This window comes from Gorilla gorilla, chromosome 6, assembly GCF_029281585.2.
Source record: "Gorilla gorilla gorilla isolate KB3781 chromosome 6, NHGRI_mGorGor1-v2.1_pri, whole genome shotgun sequence".
NCBI classification, from domain to species: Eukaryota; Metazoa; Chordata; class Mammalia; order Primates; family Hominidae; genus Gorilla; species Gorilla gorilla.
In genome coordinates this window covers 108,552,168-108,572,994 of record NC_073230.2, presented here as the reverse complement: position 1 = coordinate 108,572,994, position 20,827 = coordinate 108,552,168, and the positions used below count along the sequence as shown (strand labels likewise).

At 34.5% G+C, this 20,827-nt stretch overlaps 1 protein-coding gene across 2 annotated transcripts in view; it reads left to right on the top strand.

Annotated features, from left to right (window-relative positions):
• GNAI1 (G protein subunit alpha i1) overlaps positions 1-20,827 on the top strand; it is an 85,218-nt gene that overhangs the window by 57,656 nt on the left and 6,735 nt on the right. For both annotated transcript variants that reach the window (XM_004045650.5, XM_055347571.1), the window contains exons 4-6: positions 7,293-7,450; positions 11,799-11,927; positions 19,136-19,265. In XM_004045650.5, coding sequence (XP_004045698.1) covers positions 7,293-7,450; positions 11,799-11,927; positions 19,136-19,265 — 417 coding nt within the window. The remainder of the gene's footprint in view (positions 1-7,292; positions 7,451-11,798; positions 11,928-19,135; positions 19,266-20,827) is intronic.

Here is a 20,827-nt window from a genome sequence, read left to right as displayed (position 1 = left end):
AAGTATTGTCTTTTTCTAGTTTTTTCTGATTTTTAATGAATTTGAGAATTATTTTAAAACATTTTGTTCATTTATATTTCTTCTGTGAACTCCTCTTAGTTTTCACTCATTTCTGTTCAATTACTTACCTTTTCACATTGATTCTGTTTAAGTATTAAGCATATTAACCCTTCCTTGCATATTGCAGACACTTTTGCCTGGCATATTTCTTTTAGTTTTTGAAATAGTACATTACAGAACTGTTAAGATTTTTACAGTCGATTCTCACTTCTGTGTTTTGTTTCTTACTAGAATGGCATTCTTCACCTTATAATTTTTTAAATTCTCTTTTTTTTTTAGAATGTTTGTAGTTTTATTTTTTATATTTATCTCTGTCTCTTCACACACCTTTAAATGTTGTGTTTGTTGCTAGTTAGGATCTAAGTATATTTTATAATATCTTTTGCCTAACAGTCATTTGTTAAATATTAAATAATCAGCCTATTCCGTCTATTTCTCAGTGACTTGAAATTGCTGCCCTTAGCATTAAATTGGGTGTGTTTCTGGACTTCAGTTTTTCTTTCTATTGATGTGTTCTTTTTCCCCACATCTGTCACTTACTAAGCTATTCAACCTCCCTAAGCTTGTTTCCTTATAATACAAGGGAAATAATATCTATGTTGTAGGGTTGTGAGGAATAATGACATTTTGAATATTAAGCACTCCCCACATGCCTTGGTCATAATACAGGCTCAGTAAATGTCTGTTGCTGCTGTTGTTATCTTTTGCTTTTTTTTCTGTTTTTTTTGAAATGGAGTTTTGCTCTTGTTGCCAGGCTTCAGTGCAGGGGCACGATCTCAGCTCACTGCAACCTCCGCCTTCCTGGTTCAGCGATTCTCCTGCCTCAGCCTCCCGAGTAGCTAGGATTGCAGGCGTCCACCACCACCACCACACCTGGCTGATTTTTTGTATTTTTAGTAGAGACGGGGTTTCACCTTGTTGGCCAGGCTGGTCTCGATCTCCTGACCTCAGGCGATCCACCTGCCTCAGCCTCCCAAAGTGCTGGGATTATAGGCATGAGGCACCGCACCCGGCCTTGTTTTTTTTTTTTTGTTTTTTGTTTTTTATAATTATTATTACATTACTGTTATTCTACTGAGAGTCACATCATTTTAATTTCTATGGTTTCATGGATTAGTTGGCACCTGGTAGAGTAAACGCACCCCATTTCATTCCGTTGTTCTTTTGCCGAATATCAAGGCCATCGTGGTTTTCTCTGCCAGATGAACTTGAGAGCCAGCTTAATTCCCCCACAACCCTGTTGAAACACAACAAACCAAAACAGCTTGTTGACTTGGTTGGGATTACATCTTACTTAGTATATAGGTTGATTTGGTAAGAATTGAGTAAGAAGATGTAAAATCTTAATAAGTGGTGACTAATTTTCTGTGGTTTGCTTCATATTTGGCAGTTACCAGATTTCCAAAACAGATTCAACACTGGTTATTTAAAATGAGAAGAAACAAAATTGTTTTCAAGGCTTGCATAGAGCAATCACATTTTATGCCTAATATCATTTCACAGCTTTCGTAGAATGAGGATAGTCCATCTGCGAGTGATAATATATTGATAATTTAGGTGATTATGTTTCTAATGAAGTAAAATTTTAGAAGCTTTACAAAGGGGCCTATTCACCTGTTCAGGCACTGAGCACTAGAGGAGAGCTGTTCAAAATGTGACTCATGGACTTGTGGACTAGTGCCTGTCCACAAGAGTGTGCACAAAATGGATATAGAAATTAAATGTAAGCATTGGGTTTACAGCAATTGACAGAGTAATTTATATGTTCACTCTGAGAGTTTTTAAAATATTAATTTATATTTTGTGTGTCATTTAATTTTTTCTACTATTATTCTGGAATAGACTGGAAACAAATGCAAATGAAATAAAACACAACACCGGTTCTTCATCACAGATAGCTTGAGAAGCACTTATTTAGAATATAGGCTGTGAGGAGTAGGAAACCTCACCTTGAATTGACTTAAGTTTTCCCCCCAAGTCTCATACATGTTCCTGCATAATGGCCATTTTTCTGTTCCAATCACTTTGTTATTTACTTTCATTAGTTAGTTTGTCTGTGTCTGTCTGCCAGATTTGCTAGATTGTTTTTTAGAAAGGTTCTATCAGTTTACCTTCCTTGCAGAAGTTTTTGGAATGCCTTTTCTTAGCACTCTGGGCAGCCAAAATTTAGGAGTCTTGTATTTAAAAAATCTTTGCTAATTTGTTGTTAGTAAATCATATATCACTTTAATTTGAATTTTCCATTTTTAATGTAGCTGAACAGTTTTCCCTGTCTATTGATTATATTTTTATTTTTCTATGTGGCTTGTGCACTTTATTCATTTACCACTTGGAATCTTGGTGTTTTGATTATCTGTTTGCTTGTTTATATGTGTGTATGTATTAACCCTTTGTCCATTAATACAAATGTTTAGTAAGTCACATTTTACTTAACTGCCATTAATGTTATGGTAATACTGTATTTTAAAAAATGTTTAAAATTCCCATTATTTCTTCCATTGTGTTTAAATGTAGAACATCCTCTCTCAACAAAAGATTTACCAAATATTGATGCTCTTTTTAAAGCAAGGGGAATTTCGAGGGAGTGAATTTTAACATTTGTTTCTGTGTTTCTTTTTTAATCTGTCTGAAGCATGTTTTGTTATGTGCATGGAGTAAGGATGCACATTATTTTATTTCTCTTCAGGTGGCTATCTAATTATCACCAGTGTTATTGGATTAATCGTATCTTTTCTGACTGTTGTATCTTGCCACATTTATCATGTAATAAGTTCAGATTTGGGATTTTTTTCCCCTATGGATCTGCCTTCATAGTAGACTGTTTCCTACATATTGTAGGCTTTTAATATCTGATTATAACATCCCTGTGCTCCCAGTCTTTTTCAAAATGCTCCTTGTTACTTTTACTTGCTTTTTCCACATGAATGTTTGAATCATTTATAGTAGTATTCTGGTTTATGTTTGAGAACTAAGATGAAAATACGGTTTTTGTTTTGATTCTGAAAAATATTGATATATATGTGGCAAAATGATACTAGCCACCATTTGAAATGAATGTGTGGTTCTAATACAGTATTTTTCTATCCTCATTTCACTTATCTCACGTTTCTGTATTGACAAGTTCTCTTGTCAATACCAGGAACACTTAAATGTCAATATTTCTCCATTTTACCAATTTGAAAAAATATATCTATACATGTATAAGATTTATAAATTTGTATATTTATATAATGTGTTTATTGATAATTTCCCTTCTTGACTTAATGAAACTCATACTTCATGCTAAATTCACTGCAATTTGGTTAAAAATTTATCTCTGCAATTTAGTTAAAATTAACTTTTTATTTTAGGCTTTTCCCCCCTTTTAAGTATTCTTATGGGGAAAATAGAAAAATGACTTCCTATTTCATTTCCTTAAGACATTTTTACTTTGATTATATTTGTGCTTTTAGAAAAAAAATGTATTTTACATGTATGTATTCCTTAAAGCAACTCTTCAACATCTGATCAAGTCGGCTTCATCCCTGGGATGCAAGGCTGGTTCAACATACGCAAATCAGTAAACATAATCCATCACATAAACAGAACCAATGACAAAAAACACATGATTATCTCAATAGGTGAAAGAAAGGCCTTCAATAAAATTCAACAGCCCTTCATGCTAAAAACTCTCAATAACACTCCATTACCATATTATTTAGCTTCTATTTTAGAAGGGCTTGCAGATCTTTTTAAATTTAAACTCTTAATCTCATACATAAATTCTATCTCCTGTATTGCAATAGTCGTCTGACCTTTGCTTTAAAACCTCTGTCTCTCATTCCCCTTCCCTTTTTTGTTTTTCAGGTGGCTTTATTTAAAAAAAAATTCCTCTAGTTGAGATGAACTCTGATATCTTTTGCTCTAAGAATGCTCCTTTTTCTGCTCTGTGCCTAAACATGAACTCTGTTCTTTCTTACCTTTAATTATGTCAGATGACAGCCATCATGCTCCCTTAAAGTCTTCTCCTCCCATCCTAGGCAGACTCTTCTGAATTTTCATCAAGTGGGTGACAGCTTTAAATAAAACATGTAATCACTAAATAAGTACAGCATGCCAGATATCCCCTGACCACCGCTTGGAATGAGGACTTACTATTTGTCTCTTGACAAAATAGTGCTTCATAGCTCCTTTCTGAGTTCTCAGAGCACATGGACATATGAACTGGAATTTACTTTCTCTAAATCATCTTATTTTTGTTTAGCTTTTAGTAATTTGAAAATATTTTAGCTTTGCTACATCCAAGGAATTTTTCTGTCAAATAATTGCCTGGCAAATAGTCTTTCTTTTCACCACCACAAAGACTTCCTGTAAACTGCTTTATTAACCCGTAACCCTCCTTACCAAACTCCAGTCTTCTCTTAAGTAATCCCTATTCTTTTTCTACTCTGTATCACACTATTTTGGTACACTTACATTTATATTTATACATGTTAAGTAATTTTCTTTCTCACAAATTTTGCAAAGACCTCATTCCATGGCAAGATAAAATCGTTGTAATCATTCTGTGTTTTTAAAATTTATCCTGTTTTAGATAATGAATCGTTGACTCCCTAATTTGTATGATTGGGTGACTAGCCATGGAACTTTAAGTAAGTTGCTTAACCTCTTTGTGCCTTGGGTTCGTTTTATACAGAAGATTAGGTAGAATAATTTCAGCAGTGTTTTCCTGCTCAGATTTATTGCCTGAAAGCTCATCTACAGACACACCTGAATGTCCTGGCAATGATGTGGAAGTGAATAATCCCAGTAAGTTTTTTTTAAAGAAAAGAGGCTTGAAAAAATTATCTGAGCTTTACAACTTGATGTTATGAGATACATATAGATAGTAAAATGGTTACTATAGTGGAGCAAGTTAACATGCCCATTATCTCACATAGTTAATTTTTTTGACTAGAAGAGCAGTTAAAACCTATTTAACAAAAATCTTGAATACAGTACTTTTTAATTAGCTACAGTCCTCATATTGTACTTCAGTCTGGACTTCTGTAGACTTGGTCATCCCGTGTATCTGCTACTTTGTATTCTTTCAGTATGTCTCTATTTTCTCTTTCCTCTCCCTCCTCTCCTCCCCCACCCCATAACCATAACTACTGGTTTGTTCTCTATCTTTGTATATTTGACCTTGACCTATTTTTGTTTCTGTGGATTTTTTTTTTTTTGAGACCTGGAGGACATTATGCTTAGTGAAATAAGCCAGACACAGAAAGAAAAATATTACATCATCTCACTTATATGTAGAATTATGAAAAAGAAACATTTTTTAATGCCACAGAGAGAATGTGATTTATAAATACAGCTTCCAAAGTTTCTTAAGTCTTTACTTCAGGCCTATTCCTGGAAAGTTTGAGAAGAATGTGATCTTGTGACCCATACTGGAGGGCATTAGTCTTTTTTTGTCAAAAAACGCTCTTGAAATTGAATGAAGACGTCGTAATGAAAGCTCATTTAAAAACCTACTTAAGCGAAAAGTACTTTGCTAAAATAGAAAGGTTATATTTGATGTAATTTAATAAATAAAAATGGTCAAATTCAGAAATTTCTCATGTATAGGTAATAATTTGGATAATTGAATAATTGTTTACTGGAATTAGACTAATGGTGCAAAAATGACTGGAAACCATGTTATGTGAGGTTTATTAAGGATATCATGCACGTGTCACTTGCTTGCATGCATTTCTCTTGTGATTTGCTAAAAAGGGAAGCATATGCTTGAATAATATGTTCTCATGCTGAGAGACTTAATTATTTTTCATGATGGGTTCCAGCTGAAAAGAAAATGTTTCACAAATTGGCAACAGCATGAATTTATATTGTCAGCTAGTACACTCTGCTAGCCTGTGTCACCAAATGCTGCTTCTCTTCTATACCCCTTATAATAATGTGTGCCATCACTTTATAAGCATCTGCTACAATACTTTGGAAGAATGCCTCTTGAAAGAAATTAGGAATTGTCCACCCAGTTATCTTAAAGCTACATATCTCAAGTTAAGGAGAATCTCTGTGAAGAAAGAAACTTCATATCTGGGTTTTTTGTTTGTTTATTGTTTTGTTTTTTTTTTAATTGTGTTATTACTTGGAAACTAGAGTTAGGTTATCCAGTATGGTAGCTACTATCCGCATGTGGCTACTGAATCCTTAAAATGTATCTACTTTGAATTGAAATGGGCTGTATGCATAAAATACACACCAGATTTTGTAATATGTATGAAAAAATATGAAATATAATTGTATATTTATTACATATAAATGAATTGATATTTTTATACATAGGTTAAGTATACTGTTAAAAATCATTTCACCTAGCTTTAAAAAAAGCTTTTAAAAATGTAGCTATTAGAATATTTAGATTGTATTAGTGTTGCACATTATATTTCTCTTGGTCCACACACTGATTTAGAGTGGTTGATTACTTGTGGATCAGAATAACCAAATATGAGTAGCCTCAAATTTTAAGCAAAGTTTAATTAACTTTATATAAAGTATCTTTTTCATTTAGAAAATTTTACTTACTGTCCTCTATATATATCATGAGTATTTCTACTCCAAAGCTGTGCTTATTTTGTTTTCTATGCCTGGATTGGCAAAACACCTGCTCCCAACTTCTGCCCCATTGATTTTAATGTGTCCATACTTAAAATCTCCTGAAAATCTCAGACCATTACATGAAATTAGTCTTCTGGTCTTGCCCACTCCACATTGATTTCTCCCTTCTCTGAACTTACTTTGCAACTATAAGGTATATCAGAAAGCTAACACTTAATTCAATTCTGTCTCTAATCTTTGAAAGTTGTGTTTCTTAGTTTAGAAAACATTTTGAGGAGAGAGGAAGAAGACATAGGTTCTTCTTCTGTTTTCTCAAAAATGATCATCTTCAATACACAACAAACTGTCGGTGGATAATTGGCTAATGTCCCCTTTATGAGCCAGAACCTTAATTATTCTTCCAGCTTCCTAGTGCCTTGACAGATACTACTAACACCACAAAACATAGACATATGATGTGTGATTATTGTCTTTTGGTCAAGGCAATTTTTAAGTGGTGCCTTAGAGAAAGAAAAGTAATGACATGTTAATAAAAACAAAGGAAGTTTGCTATTGCCTTTTTTTTTTTAACTCTAAAATTGTCTCCTTTGTACTTTTTATCTCTGACATATCCCTTTTTACTTAAAAAATGTCCTTTGAATGTTCAGGATGATGCACGCCAACTCTTTGTGCTAGCTGGAGCTGCTGAAGAAGGCTTTATGACTGCAGAACTTGCTGGAGTTATAAAGAGATTGTGGAAAGATAGTGGTGTACAAGCCTGTTTCAACAGATCCCGAGAGTACCAGCTTAATGATTCTGCAGCATAGTAAGTAATCATAACTTCAGAACTAAACTATCATGAATAATTACTTGCAAGTCAAATATACTTCCAAGACAATTTTACTGCAGAATTGGCTGACACATTCTTGTACAACTTAGGATATTCAGGATGACAATATTTTAAAACTTTGTCTTATGTGTGTTGTGTGTGTGTAGATAGCAACGTTATTTCCTATATGTTCAATAGTGTCTCAAGAGACTCATGCTATGTAACTCTAGTTGAAACATGGAGAATGGTACCTTTTCCAATATATTTTCAAGAAAGTAACTGGAACTTTCCAAAATCCACTCCAAATTGGGATGTATTTCTAGTTTACTTGGAGCTATCTTAATGAGAATGTAACTGATTTGAGTTCTTTTCATTATGTTAGCAGTGCCTCAGAAGAGTTACTTGTCCAATGACAGGTACTGTAAGTAGGGATTTTTTGAAGGAGTGCAAGATGACTCCAAGGTATTTTTTGACTAAGTAAAATAGCTCTGTATTTGAAAATTGTCAGTTGTGTGTGTGCCCTGTTGTATTTGACACTGTTTCCAGATATTTAAGTACAGTTTTTTGGAAGAAAAATCTGCCTTGAATTTTCAGGTGGTGGCCCCAGAAAGTTTGCAAAGCAGGTTGTGATGAAACCTAATCAGGGAGGCTGGGTGAGGTGGCTCATTGCTTATAATCTCAGCACTTCGGGAGGCTAAGGTGGGCAGATCACTTGAGCCCAGGTGTTTGAGACCCATCTGGGTAACTTAGCGAGACCTCCCCCCACCATCTCTACAAAAAATACAAAAATTAGCCAGTCATGATGGTGCACACCTGTGGTCCCAGTTACTCAGCGGGGCTGAGAGAGGATGATTGCTTGAACCCAGGACTTTGAGTTTGCAGTGAGCCGTGATCGTACCACTGCACTCCAGCCTGGAGATGGAGTGAGGCCATGTCTCAAAAAAAAAAAAAAAAAAAAAAGAAACAAAAAAAAAAAACCTAATCAGGGAGCTTTCTGTTTGGTGATCTCCATAGAACAACACCAAAACAAACAAAAAAAATTATAATTTGCCACACATACTCAATGTCCTATATGATATGTATTGCTCTTAAAACCTATGTTGTGCATTTGTTTTACTTTCCAGGATTGTTCCATTTTCTTGACACAGCTGTTGGCTGTTAGGAACACAAGTAAGGATTAGATAGATGACAAATTTTGAAAGGTCTAGGTGAATGCGTGCACTTTGCCACAATGAATAAATAAATGAGGTGTGCCTCCTGAAGAGCGAATTATATTATTTGTTCAGCATCAGACTAGGTACTATATGTTGTGTGATTTAGTGTGTTTAAGAAATAATGAATATTGTATCACCCACATCAATCTTTATAACCCTGTGTTTCATAATCCATATTTTGAACATTTTACACTTGTATTAACCATATGTATTATTACGTGGTTTATACATGTATATATAACATAAACATATTGAATATGTAGCCCATCTCTCCAACTGGTATCATATCCTATACAAAGAAATATTCCTTGACCCACTGAGTTGGTCCTTGCGCTCCAGTTTTAGGTACTCCTAATGTACTTTTTCTTCAGCTTTACATTTATTTTGAGGTTATTTTGTTTCTATTTATGTTGTGAATATTTGATTATTTTCTGTCTCTGCCATTACATTGTAAATTCAGTAATGTGTTTTTACCTAATATTGTATTCCCATAGCCTGACACAGTCATCACTCAATATGATCTTGTTTAATAATGAATGAATTCATAAACCAGACATCACAGAGGCTAGAAGACAAATTAGAAAAAATACTTACAGGAGGAACACAACTCATAAACCATATTTGCTTTGACACCACCAGCATCTGTAGAGATTTAAGTGGGAGTCACTATGATGAGAAGATTGCTTTGAGTCGAGTCCAGCAAAAGGAGCTACTTCAATAATTAAGGGGTACTACTTGGGAATGACAGATTGAAGTTCTCTTTCTCACTATATGGGGCAACTTCCAGACCCCCTCAGTCTCTTGTCCAAGACCCTCTCTCCTGTGCACACTACTTGGACGTGAGTTAACAGAAACATAGGCCGGGCATTGGTGGCTCATGCTTTGTAATCCCAGCATTTTGGGAGGCTGAGGTGAGAGGATCGCTTGAGCCCAAGAATTCCAGACCAGCCTGGCCAACATACTGAGACCTTGTCTCTACAAAAAGTAAAAATAAAAAAAATAGCCAGCATGGTGGCCCATCCCTGTAGTCCTAGCTACTTGAGAGGCTGAGTCAGGAGAATCACCCAAGCCCAGAAGGTTGAGGCTATAGTGAGCTATGACTGCACAGCTGTATTCCAGCCTGGGTGACAGAGCAAGACCATGTCTCAAAGAAAAAAAAATTAAAATTATAAAATGAAAAATATGTTGCTTTAGTTTTACATTATTTTATTTCTAATAGTTGTGACCTTAAGATGGCACTAATGCGGCTGCTTTTTAGGAATGAAGAAAGTCTTAGAAACATTTTTCTCCATAGTGATTAGAGGGCATCTTGATCTGTGAGTTCTTGGCTGGGGATGCTAAGATGCAGTCAAGTTGCCCATTAGGACTGACTAGCCACCAATTCACACTTTAAATTTGTAATCATTTAAAACAATCAGAATTTTTCACAGTGCCTGCTTTTCTTCTTTGTCTTATTGAAATACTATTTTTAGAGATTCTTTTGAACTATAGCAGTTTTTTTATTGTTGTTGTTTCTGGTTTTTTTGTTTTTTGAGACGGAGTCGGGCTTTGTCTCCAGGCTGGAGTGCAGTGACGTGATCTTGGCTCACTGCAACCTGGGCCTCCCAGGTGCAAGCGATTCTCCTGCCTCAGCGTCCCGAATAGCTGGGATTACAGGCACGCCTCACCACGCCCAGCTGATTTTTGCATTTTTAGTAGAGACTGGGTTTCACCATGTTGGCCAGGATGGTCTTGATTGCCTGACCTCGTGATCCGCCCACCTCGGCCTCACGAAGTGCTGGGATTACAGGCGCGAGCCACCACGCCTGGCGAACTGTAATGGTTTTAAGCAAAGAAATCTGTGAGTAATCAAAGAACATTTTAAATAAGAGTAGCTCATTATTTTAAAGAGGCAGTAAAATCTTGCCATGGCTTGTTTGATTTGTTAAGTCGGGTTTTCTTACAGTAAAGTAGAACATTTAGAATTAAAAGCACAGAGAAAGTACTGGAGGATTATCACCAATGTGATAATAAGATTCTCTTAAATTCAGTAAATACAATACAGGTAACTCAGGCTGTCATCTCTCTATGTATTCTAGTATAATTACCACATACATACACTTGACTGTCTAAACCATTTTTTTATTTCTAAGTTATCAGTCACCTTATAGGTCTCGTAATAAAAACACTGCAGTGATGGTCTCTACATTCAGCTGACCTTAGGACTCATTCCAAACTCCTCATTTAAGGCTTTATATAGCTTACTAGTGGCTTTACTTTCCAAGAAAGACCATGCAACTGTTCCCATCTCCATACTGATTTACAGCTTCTCCTGGGGCAGTGTCATTCCTTTTCTTCCATCCCCATTATTCATGTTTCTGTTTAGACCCCTCGCTATCCATGAATCCTTCTTTAATCACCTAGGTCCACGTTAATCTCTCCATACCTGTATTTTCTGTGAATTACTGACTATACCATATAATTTGACACAAGATAACTTACTCTCTTACATTGCATGGTATGATACCACTACATTTTTATATCACGACATATGTAGCACCAGTGGCAGAGAGTATTACATGAGTGACTAAAACATGTATTGATTTAGAGAGCAGTAAAGTGCAGCGTAAAGGAGTATGTGCTGTTTTCCTGTATGTAACATAAGACTGGTTGAAAAGAAACATCTCGTTCAGCCTTTGGGAAGAGCTTTCATCACTACTTTCTCCAAAATTAAGACTTTAAAAATCTTCAGTAAAAAAAGAATGATGTCTGGATCATAAACACAGTGCTATATCCAAAAGGTGTGATAAAGAATTCTAAGAAACGAACTCATGGTGTGTATTAGCTTTTTTTTTTTTTAAGTTATTCTTTTTCCTTTGAATCACTGATAACTGTCCCTAAGAAATAAAGTACACATTTAAAAAATACTAAAAGAGCTTTGTGGTTGCAGAGGTGTAAACATTGTTATTTCCGTGGGAGTTTGTAAGATAAGATACAAGCTTAAACTGGTTTATATCTTTACACACAAATTTAAAAACTTTTAGTGATTTCAGATTATCGCTTGTATTGAAATGTGTTTTAATTTTTGTTTTGGATGATCTTTATTGGCTATATTTACCATTAACATGTTGTTTTGTTTAATTTTCTTTCAGCTATTTGAATGACTTGGACAGAATAGCTCAACCAAATTACATCCCGACTCAACAAGATGTTCTCAGAACTAGAGTGAAAACTACAGGAATTGTTGAAACCCATTTTACTTTCAAAGATCTTCATTTTAAGTGAGTAGCTTTGAAATATATGATTTCTAAATTTAGATAAAAACCCATTGCTTTAGAAATAAAAAGTATAATAAAAGTTTACAACATTGTTACAGTTGGAAATTACAGTTGGAAAAAAACTTTCTTCAGATGATTGGACAAAAGAATGTTTGGTGAAAGAAGTCAAAAAAAGCATTCCTAAGAGGAATATTTTTATTTAAGAAAATCTATCCACACAAATTCCGTTTTGCCTATAGTTTTTACAGTGATTCAAACAAAATAGTTTTTGGCTTTTATTTCTAAACAGAAAATTCTGCTCTAATATACTGTGTTTTCGGAAAGTGTTGCCATCTATTTTTAGGTAAAAAGAAAGCAAGTTTTACTGATAGCATAAGTGCTTATTTATGGAAATATTAAGAAGAGCACCTTTAACAATTTTTTCGTGAACAGTTTTCTTCATAGGGAACTTACCTTGCCTATGAAGGTAGTCCTTATGCACTATTTCATGATAAGAAGTATTCATTTAAAGTGTACTGAATATCCACTTACTGAGGTCGGAGCAGAAAAGCACCGAATCGTAGTCTTTAGAAATGCAAGGGGTCTTGGAGTGCATATTTTTCCAGTTCCCTCATTTTATGATGAACGAGGCTCAGGAAAGTTTAGTAAAATATCATATTCAAATTTACAAAACTACTTTTCTCTTTTTCCAGTAAATAACATTTTCCAAGGTATGAGGAAAACTGTTGGACTTAAACACAACGAAATATAATGTTTTCATTTGCAGAGTCTTGTTTTATCTATACAGCCTTCCTGGTCAGTTACTCTGTTTCCCTTCCAGGTCATCTGCTAGTCATTACCATGACTTTCTTCTTCTAAAATGCTCCACCTACTCATTTCATTGTTCACTCAAACAAAATTGCCTTTAAGTCTGTACTGTTATTCATCATTTCTGTTAAAGTAATAGTAAAATCATGAAAAAAGAAATTATGTAGCCTATGTAAAGATATATACATTAATAAGATAACATCACAGGATATTCTACTGAAACAAAACTTCTGTATTTTCATAGACATCTAAGACCACTGTAGTGTTACTTGATGTTAAAAAAATACTAATTTAAAAATACAGATGTTCCTCTTTTGCTTCTTAGTATTATTTATTTCAGTACCTTGAAGCTAAATAAAGAGGCAGAAGTTCTTTTTTTAAAATCTGCTAGTTTCTTATAATTCACATTCATTTAAAATGTCACATGTCCCAAGTGCCAGTTGAGTGTTCAGCTGAAGGAACACCAAACACAAAGCCCTTGAACAGCTTTGGGAGGCCCGTCTGAAGTCAGTGACTAATTTATATGAATATAATAGAGTCACATTATTCACACAGTATTAAAACCTATGCATGTCCTACACCAAATATTCCTGGAAATGAAAATAATAAAAATGCTAGAATTAAATGAGTTGTAGACTTACAGGGATTTTGTTGTTCTTTTAAGTTTAACAGATAGGGATGTTTTTGTTTTTCTTTAACCCAACAAGGTTAAGATTGATTTTAAGGAAGATTGCCACTGCAGTCATGGGCATCAGTTAGATATCATCGCACAGCTGCAGAGCTTTATAGATACGTTGACCCAAACTGAGCACACTCCAGTTGTCACTGCAGGAAATTGGATTAGAAAAGGTGTTTATGATCTGTTTTTTAAGGAAAATTTTAATATTTCATGTTTTTCTAAATTTCAACTTTTAAATACAGTGAAGGATTAGATAAATCATTTGTTACCAGTTTGTGATTTTTTTTTTAAGATTATGTTTAGTGGAGGTTTTTGGTTTCTTGTAGAAATTCAAACTTTACAAGACCGTGTATATATCTAACTTTTACCCAACTCCATCCCCACAATACCAAACAGAATTTTTTAAAAGATTACAAAAGCAGAAAGCAGAATTTACTGTTATATTATTCTGTTTGCAAAAAAGTAATTTATCTGCATTTGGTTTGCAAATGGAGTGTCCCGTGTCGTTATTGAAATTATTTTGTCTTTTTTATTTTCATTAAAAATTTTATGATTCAACATAATCATTCTAAATAAATCTTTACTGTGAATTATGGATTAGGCTTTGCTTCAGCTAACTCTGTTGCTCTGAAATGGTCGTGATGATAAAGCAGAATTTCTAAAATCATCTTGGAAAAAAAGGTTCCTAAGTGAGAGAAAAAATAATTATCAGTTCATCTCATAAAGAAATCTTACTGTTACAAGTAGTGAACACTGTTAAATTATATGCAACGATACTTCTGATTGCTTCCATAAGTATTTTAAATTTAATACATTTGTTACTATCACTTGTCACTGATTTACAGGTGGTTCATGTAATTGAATTTACAGAAAACTAAAGCTTTATTTCAATTTTTCATGGCTACTTCTCTCCAAAAAACAAACATTGACCTGCTTTCTTAAACAAAGATATAGGTAATAATTAATTTATCTGGCAACATTAGCTTTGTGCTTTAATACATGCTATGGTGTTGCATATGCTTTTTTTTTTATTTTCATTTTTTTCTTAAAAAAAGCCTTCAGTGGACATTTTATGCTGCTGTCATTATCTGTTACTGAAATCGTTTAACTTCTTTTAGTCTGCTCATTACTATTTCCATAATATTAAATAAACAAACTCAGTACTCTGATTTCAAGTAATCAGATATGTCTGATCTGGAGAATATTGTCATTTTATCTTAAAACTAAGAAGTGATTTTAATGACAAGGAAGTTCACTATTAGATTGGGACTTAGAATTTTTTTTTTAACCTAGTATACCTTAGATTCTGATTTTGGTTTTGTTCACCTTGTTTTAAAGATTATGTTCTAAAGCAAACTTAAATTATGTTCAGGTAATGGCTTACGGTAGTCTCCCCTTATTCGAGGGGATACGTTCCAAGACCCCCCATATATGCTTGAAACTACTGATAGTACTGAACCCTATATACACCATGTTTCTTCGTAGGCATACATATCTATGATAAAGTTTATAAATTCAGCACAGTAAGAGACTAACAAGTAATAATAACATAGAACAATCATAGCAACGTACTATAAAAGGTATGTGAATGTGGTCTCACTTTCTCAAAATACTGTAATATTTTTGGACCTTGGTTGACCACAGGTAACTGAAACTGCAGAGAGTGAAACCAGGAGTAAGGGGGAACTACTGTATTTCTAACCAATATTGTCTGAGAAGAAAATGTCTGTATTTTCTGTATTTCTGTATTTTCTGTATTTCTAACCAATATTGTCTGAGAAGAAAAGAGTTGGAGTTAACAAGCAAAGATTCTAGACTTAGGTTCCCCTAATAAGTAGTTGGGAAAACTTGGTTAAGTTTCTTAACAGGCTGTTACGGTTTTGCTCTGTGTTAGAGGCTTAAAAATAAAATGAGTTATTGCTTATGAAAAATGTTGTAAAAGTGAGAACTTTATATATAGTAATAAGTGGCAGAGGCAAATATTAAATCGATTATTTGGTACTTAAGGCAGTCTGACTATATAAAATTCACTTTTCATCTTGGTCAGGTGCACTCTTAAACGTTTATTTCAGGACCATAGTTTTCACTTCCAGCCTAGGTTTTTCAAACGTGTCATTTCAACATCCAGCAAATACTGGGATTCAGTAAAGTTGACTCTCAACATTATCCTTCCAGGAGGTTCATTTATCATACTTCATTTAGGCTTCTTGGTTGAGGTTAATGTATTTAGTTGCTGTTTTTATTCGGTGACTTAAAGATAAACACAGGTTTGTCAGGAACCTCAGATAAACTTTGTCTTATTTTGGATTTTGAGTTCTGTTAAATTACTATTATTACTAGCATATAGTTTCAACTTTGCTTTTTATAGGTTAAATGAGCCTCAGATGAATGAGAGCAGAAATGCATTTAGAATAATTCTACTGGGAACTCTTGAGTGTGGTCATCATTTTGTGGTTTTTTCGTGCTCTTCATGTTGTAATTCTTTGTTTAATTTTAACTGCTGAGTAAAATTTCAGTTTCACATTAAAAAATGGTAGTAAATTCAAAATGAGGCAGTAGGGCATTGTAATTTAAGAATTCATATTATCCCTGTGATTAGGCATTTATGGCCAGTGTCTGTGGATCATTTTGCTTTAATTAAAGAATCAGCAAATGTGTTTTACTTTTTTTTGTCAGATATAAAGCATTCTTTCTATCCTAAAATTATCATAATATGAGATAAATTTCTATTTCATTTCTATAGTAGTATAAATGCGTTATGCATTTGGGAATGCAACATCCGGTTTATGAGTTTGATATCCATATATGGTTGCTAGCTTTGTACCAGTTAGTTTTGGTGACAGTGGTATTAGATGCTAGTCTAAGGCATAAATCATCACTTCTCAGCATGTCCAACATCTCCTTCCGCCCCACCCTTCAGAATCCCTAAGAAAACTCAAATTCATTTCCTATGTGATGTTGGTTTAAACTCTTATCTTTTTATATGAAGCAGAACATACCATATTTTTGCTCTTTTTAAATAGAAGTTCAGAACTTAACAGTATATAAAATAATGAAGATACTTCTAATATAAGTGTAGAGCAATGAATAATGCTTGTACATTTTTAGCTACCATTATATGGAAAATGAAAGCAGTGATAAAAATTAGTGTTTCTTCTAGTTATCTTCATCTAGCTCTCTCTGAATTCCAACAAACTTAAGCAGTTTGATCATTTGTAATATCAGTTCTCTGTCATTGTTGCTTCTGGATTAATTAATTGACTTGGGGATTAATTGATCCTCAAAAGGATGGTCCCCCAAGCTAGTAACATCTGACTCCTAACATTCTGAATCACATCAAAGTTTGAGAACCACTGGCTTAGACTCTGAGTTCTTTGTTTATGACCATGACCATTCTCCACCTGTCATCACATGTCCTCCTTCCCTGTGCGTCTGGTTCCATTTGGCTTAATAGTTCATTCCTCAGTTTATCTCTTCCACTCTCATTTTACTATAAGCAGCAAGCAGGAAACTGCAGCCTTCTACACTTTGCTTGCAGTTTTCCTCAGCTAAATATCCAAGTTCATTGCTTAGAAGTTGCACCTTTCACCCAGCGCTGGAACACACAGTTCAGCCAGCTGTTTGCCACTTTATAACAAGGACTGTCTTCTCTGTAGTGTATAATAACATGTTTTCATTTCCTTCTGAGACCTCGTTAAAAGCTCCTTTAGCGTTTGTATATCTACAACATTCTGTCCACAATGATACATGTATTCTCTAAGACAACAGAAGGTTCTTTCCAGCTTTATTTCCATCTCAGCTCTTAGCAGAATTGTCTTTAATCTCCCTATTTCTACCAGCAATCTCTTCAAGATAGTGTAGTTTTCTTTTCTGTCAAATGCTTAAATATTCTTCTACCTCCTACATATTACCCAATTCCAAAGTCACTTCCATGTTTTTAGGTATTTGTTAGAGTAGCACCTCATTCTCTGCACTAAAGTCGTATCATCAGTATTCACCAGAAAAGCAGATCCAGTAGGTTATGTTTATTTCAGGGAATTGGTTTATGGGATTATGAAGGCTAACAAGTCCGAAGTTTGTAGGGTAGGCTGGCAAGCTTGGACATGAATTGTCATAACATTGTGGAGGAAGAATTACATTTTCTTCTGGGAAACCTCAGTTTTTGCCAGTTTTAGCCTGTAGAGTGATTGAGGGCTGTTATATTATTAAGGACAGTCTCCATTACTTAAAGTTAACTGATTACAGATGTTAATCATATCTATAAAATACAGCAACATCTAAATAAGTGTTTCATTAAATAACACCTAGATAAATGTATGATGGCGTAGCCAAGTTAACACACAAAGCTATACCATCACAGAGAGGAAATGTGGGCTAGGGTCATTTGGGTTGTTATTGACATCTGTTATTGGATGGACAGAGGATGTGTGACATCTAATCAGAGAAGTTATCTGAGATATGCTATCTTTTCAGTAAAGTTATTTTCAAATTGTGTTCCTGGGCATTTTAGCAAATGGTAACCCAATTTATATCATTGTAATTTACTGTCATTTATTTTGTTCTTGTTTGATTGTTATTACCAGCTATGTTTTTTACATCTTAACTCTGCGATTTAGTTTGTGGTAGAAACATTTTGTTATATAGCTTACCTGAATTTAATGAACAATGGTCCAGCTAAGCCAAAAGAATGAAGAAGCCCACTTAAGTGATCATAAAAGTAACAATACTAGTTGATGTACTCAAATTTGGTTTATAGGCCAGTACTGCTCTGTAGGGAAAATTCTTTTTGCCTGGGAATTAAATAGGGACTATTTTAATTAGTGCACCATCTAGATAAATGGAGCCTTTAAAAATGTACCAGTTCGCATAGTGTTTTCATTATATAAGTGGTTATTTCTAGGTTGCATAATGTAGTCTATGCAAATTTTAACTTTTGCTTAACTTTATAAAGTCTTATAAGAGAAAAGGAATAGACTATTGTCTTTATATTGTTTGATTTTGCTACTACTTTGTTCACTAACCTATAGTGGTTCGCTCTTGTATATTGTATAAAAATTGAATTTCTTTCATTCTAAATTTTAAGGCCATTCAGTAGGATCCCTCATTTCTTTCATATTTCAGTTCTCTCATTTTGTAATGTATCATGATTTTACTTTTTATGCAAACCTACCCTATCTGAATTTCATTTGCTTGCCCTACATTTTCTTACCTGAAATGGTTTCTTCTTTACATCAAAGCCTTGCTTATTACTTCTGAGTTAAAACGACATGTTTTAGTAGGAGGAGGGGTCTCTGTTCTCTGCCTTCAATGTTCCGTGACTGTGGCAAATGGAATATTTACTCTTTGATCTCTGCATTCCCCAGTTGCTTCATGTGACTTCTCAGTGTTTACACATAGTGCAGTCCATTCATTTGTATTTGCTTTAATGTTCTAAGTGTTCTCATGTGTGTTAATGTCTCGTTTTTTTGAGGGTATTTTTGTTTTTGCTTTTTTTTTTTTTTAGAGATACCCTCCCTTCAATCAAAAATTTTTAAAACTAGCAGGTTTTTTTCCCCTTTTGAGAAGTCCAGTTTGTGACATTTTTTTTCTCCCATAAAGTCCTCCTCTCCTTCCTTTTCATCAGACATTTCCACAACTATTTGGAGCTTTTTTTGTTAGCATTAAAGAACTTCTCAGAGCTTTTTGAACATTTAATGTGATGTTAACTCATTTCTCCTCTTAACAGAATGTTTGATGTGGGAGGTCAGAGATCTGAGCGGAAGAAGTGGATTCATTGCTTCGAAGGAGTGACGGCGATCATCTTCTGTGTAGCACTGAGTGACTACGACCTGGTTCTAGCTGAAGATGAAGAAATGGCAAGTAGAACTACTTTAAGAGTTGAGCTTGAAACATGAAGAGCTGAAGGTGTTGCCAAGAATTTCTTTCTAATGTCTATAACAATTTGAAAGTACAGGGTCTTTCCTCTAACTTTTCTATTTGTCTGATAAAAGAGAGATATACTAGAGAAGCACAGGTGGATCTTGAGGAAAGGGAAAACGTGGAGAGTCAATCTCACCTCAAGCCTGTAAGCTTAACTATGCATTTCTATATCTAATATCAACATAGCACATGGAAATATAGTTACATAGTAGTCCAAGATTCCCTTTTCTTAATTTGTTACTTCTATTAGTTTAGTAAATCTTTTTTTTTTTTTTTTTTTGAGACAGAGTCTCGCCCTGTTGCCAGGCTGGAGTGCAGTGGCACCATCTCTGCTCACTGCAACCTCCACCTCCCAGGTTCAAGCCAGTTCTCCTGCCTCAGCCTCCCAAGTAGCTGGGATTACAGGCACGTGCCACCACACCCAGCTGATTTTTGTATTTTTAGTAGAAATGGGGTTTCACCATGTTGGCCAGGTTGGTCAGAAACTCCTGACCTCAGATGAGCCACCCACCTCGGCCTCCCAAAGTGCTGGGATTACAGGCCTGAGCCACCGCACCCAGCCGGTAAATCTTTAATATATGTTATGCTTTGTTGCTGCCCTGTAATTTTCAGATAGGTTTCAATGTACCATTAATATGGGGGAAATGTTTTTAAATAGAAATGTAAAACTTTGTCATTTTAAGTTAACTTTATTACAAAGTGGGGGAAAAAAGAGTAGAAATGTCGGTTTTGTTCAGTTGACCCTTGAACAACAGGGGTTTAAGCTGCATGGGTCCACATATATGAAAATTTTTTTCAACCAAACACATTCATGGGATGCAAAACCTGAGTATACAGAAAGCCAGCTTTTCCTATATATGGGTTCCACAGAACTGCCTGCTGGACTTGAGTGTATGCAGATTTTGGTACCCTTGGAGGTCTTTGTACTAATCCCCCTGAGTATACCGAGAGATGATTGTATTTTTAAAATCAAGTATATGAAATTATAGTGCAGTAGGTGCAATGCAACACCACATGTTCATTTCTTTCATTTCAGCACTATAAAATGTATCAGTGCCCTCTTTGATGAGCACAGATCCTGGAAGGTCAAGAAACAGGAATTGGAAGTGTCCTTCCAGTATTTATATTTATTATAATATTTACAGTATTGGGCTAATTGGGTCTTAGCTTGTTCAATTTAATTTATTAATCTTTAAAAACCTCTATTTATCTTTTAATGGAAATTTAGATGAAATGAACTCTATGACAACGTCATTTCTTTTCACATGTTCACACTTCACATCCCTAGATTATAATGTCCTGTAGCGGGATATTCCCTGGCACAGAGCATGACATACAGTGGGCACTTGGCAAGTAAAAGTTGAATGCAAAAAGTGGTGAAAGATGATTAGACACTTCTCTTACCTAAAGTGAAAGTGTGTTCTGAAATGGCAGAAATGTATTTTTGTGATATGTATTTTTCAATCACTAAACTCTGTTTTATTACAACACCTATTAT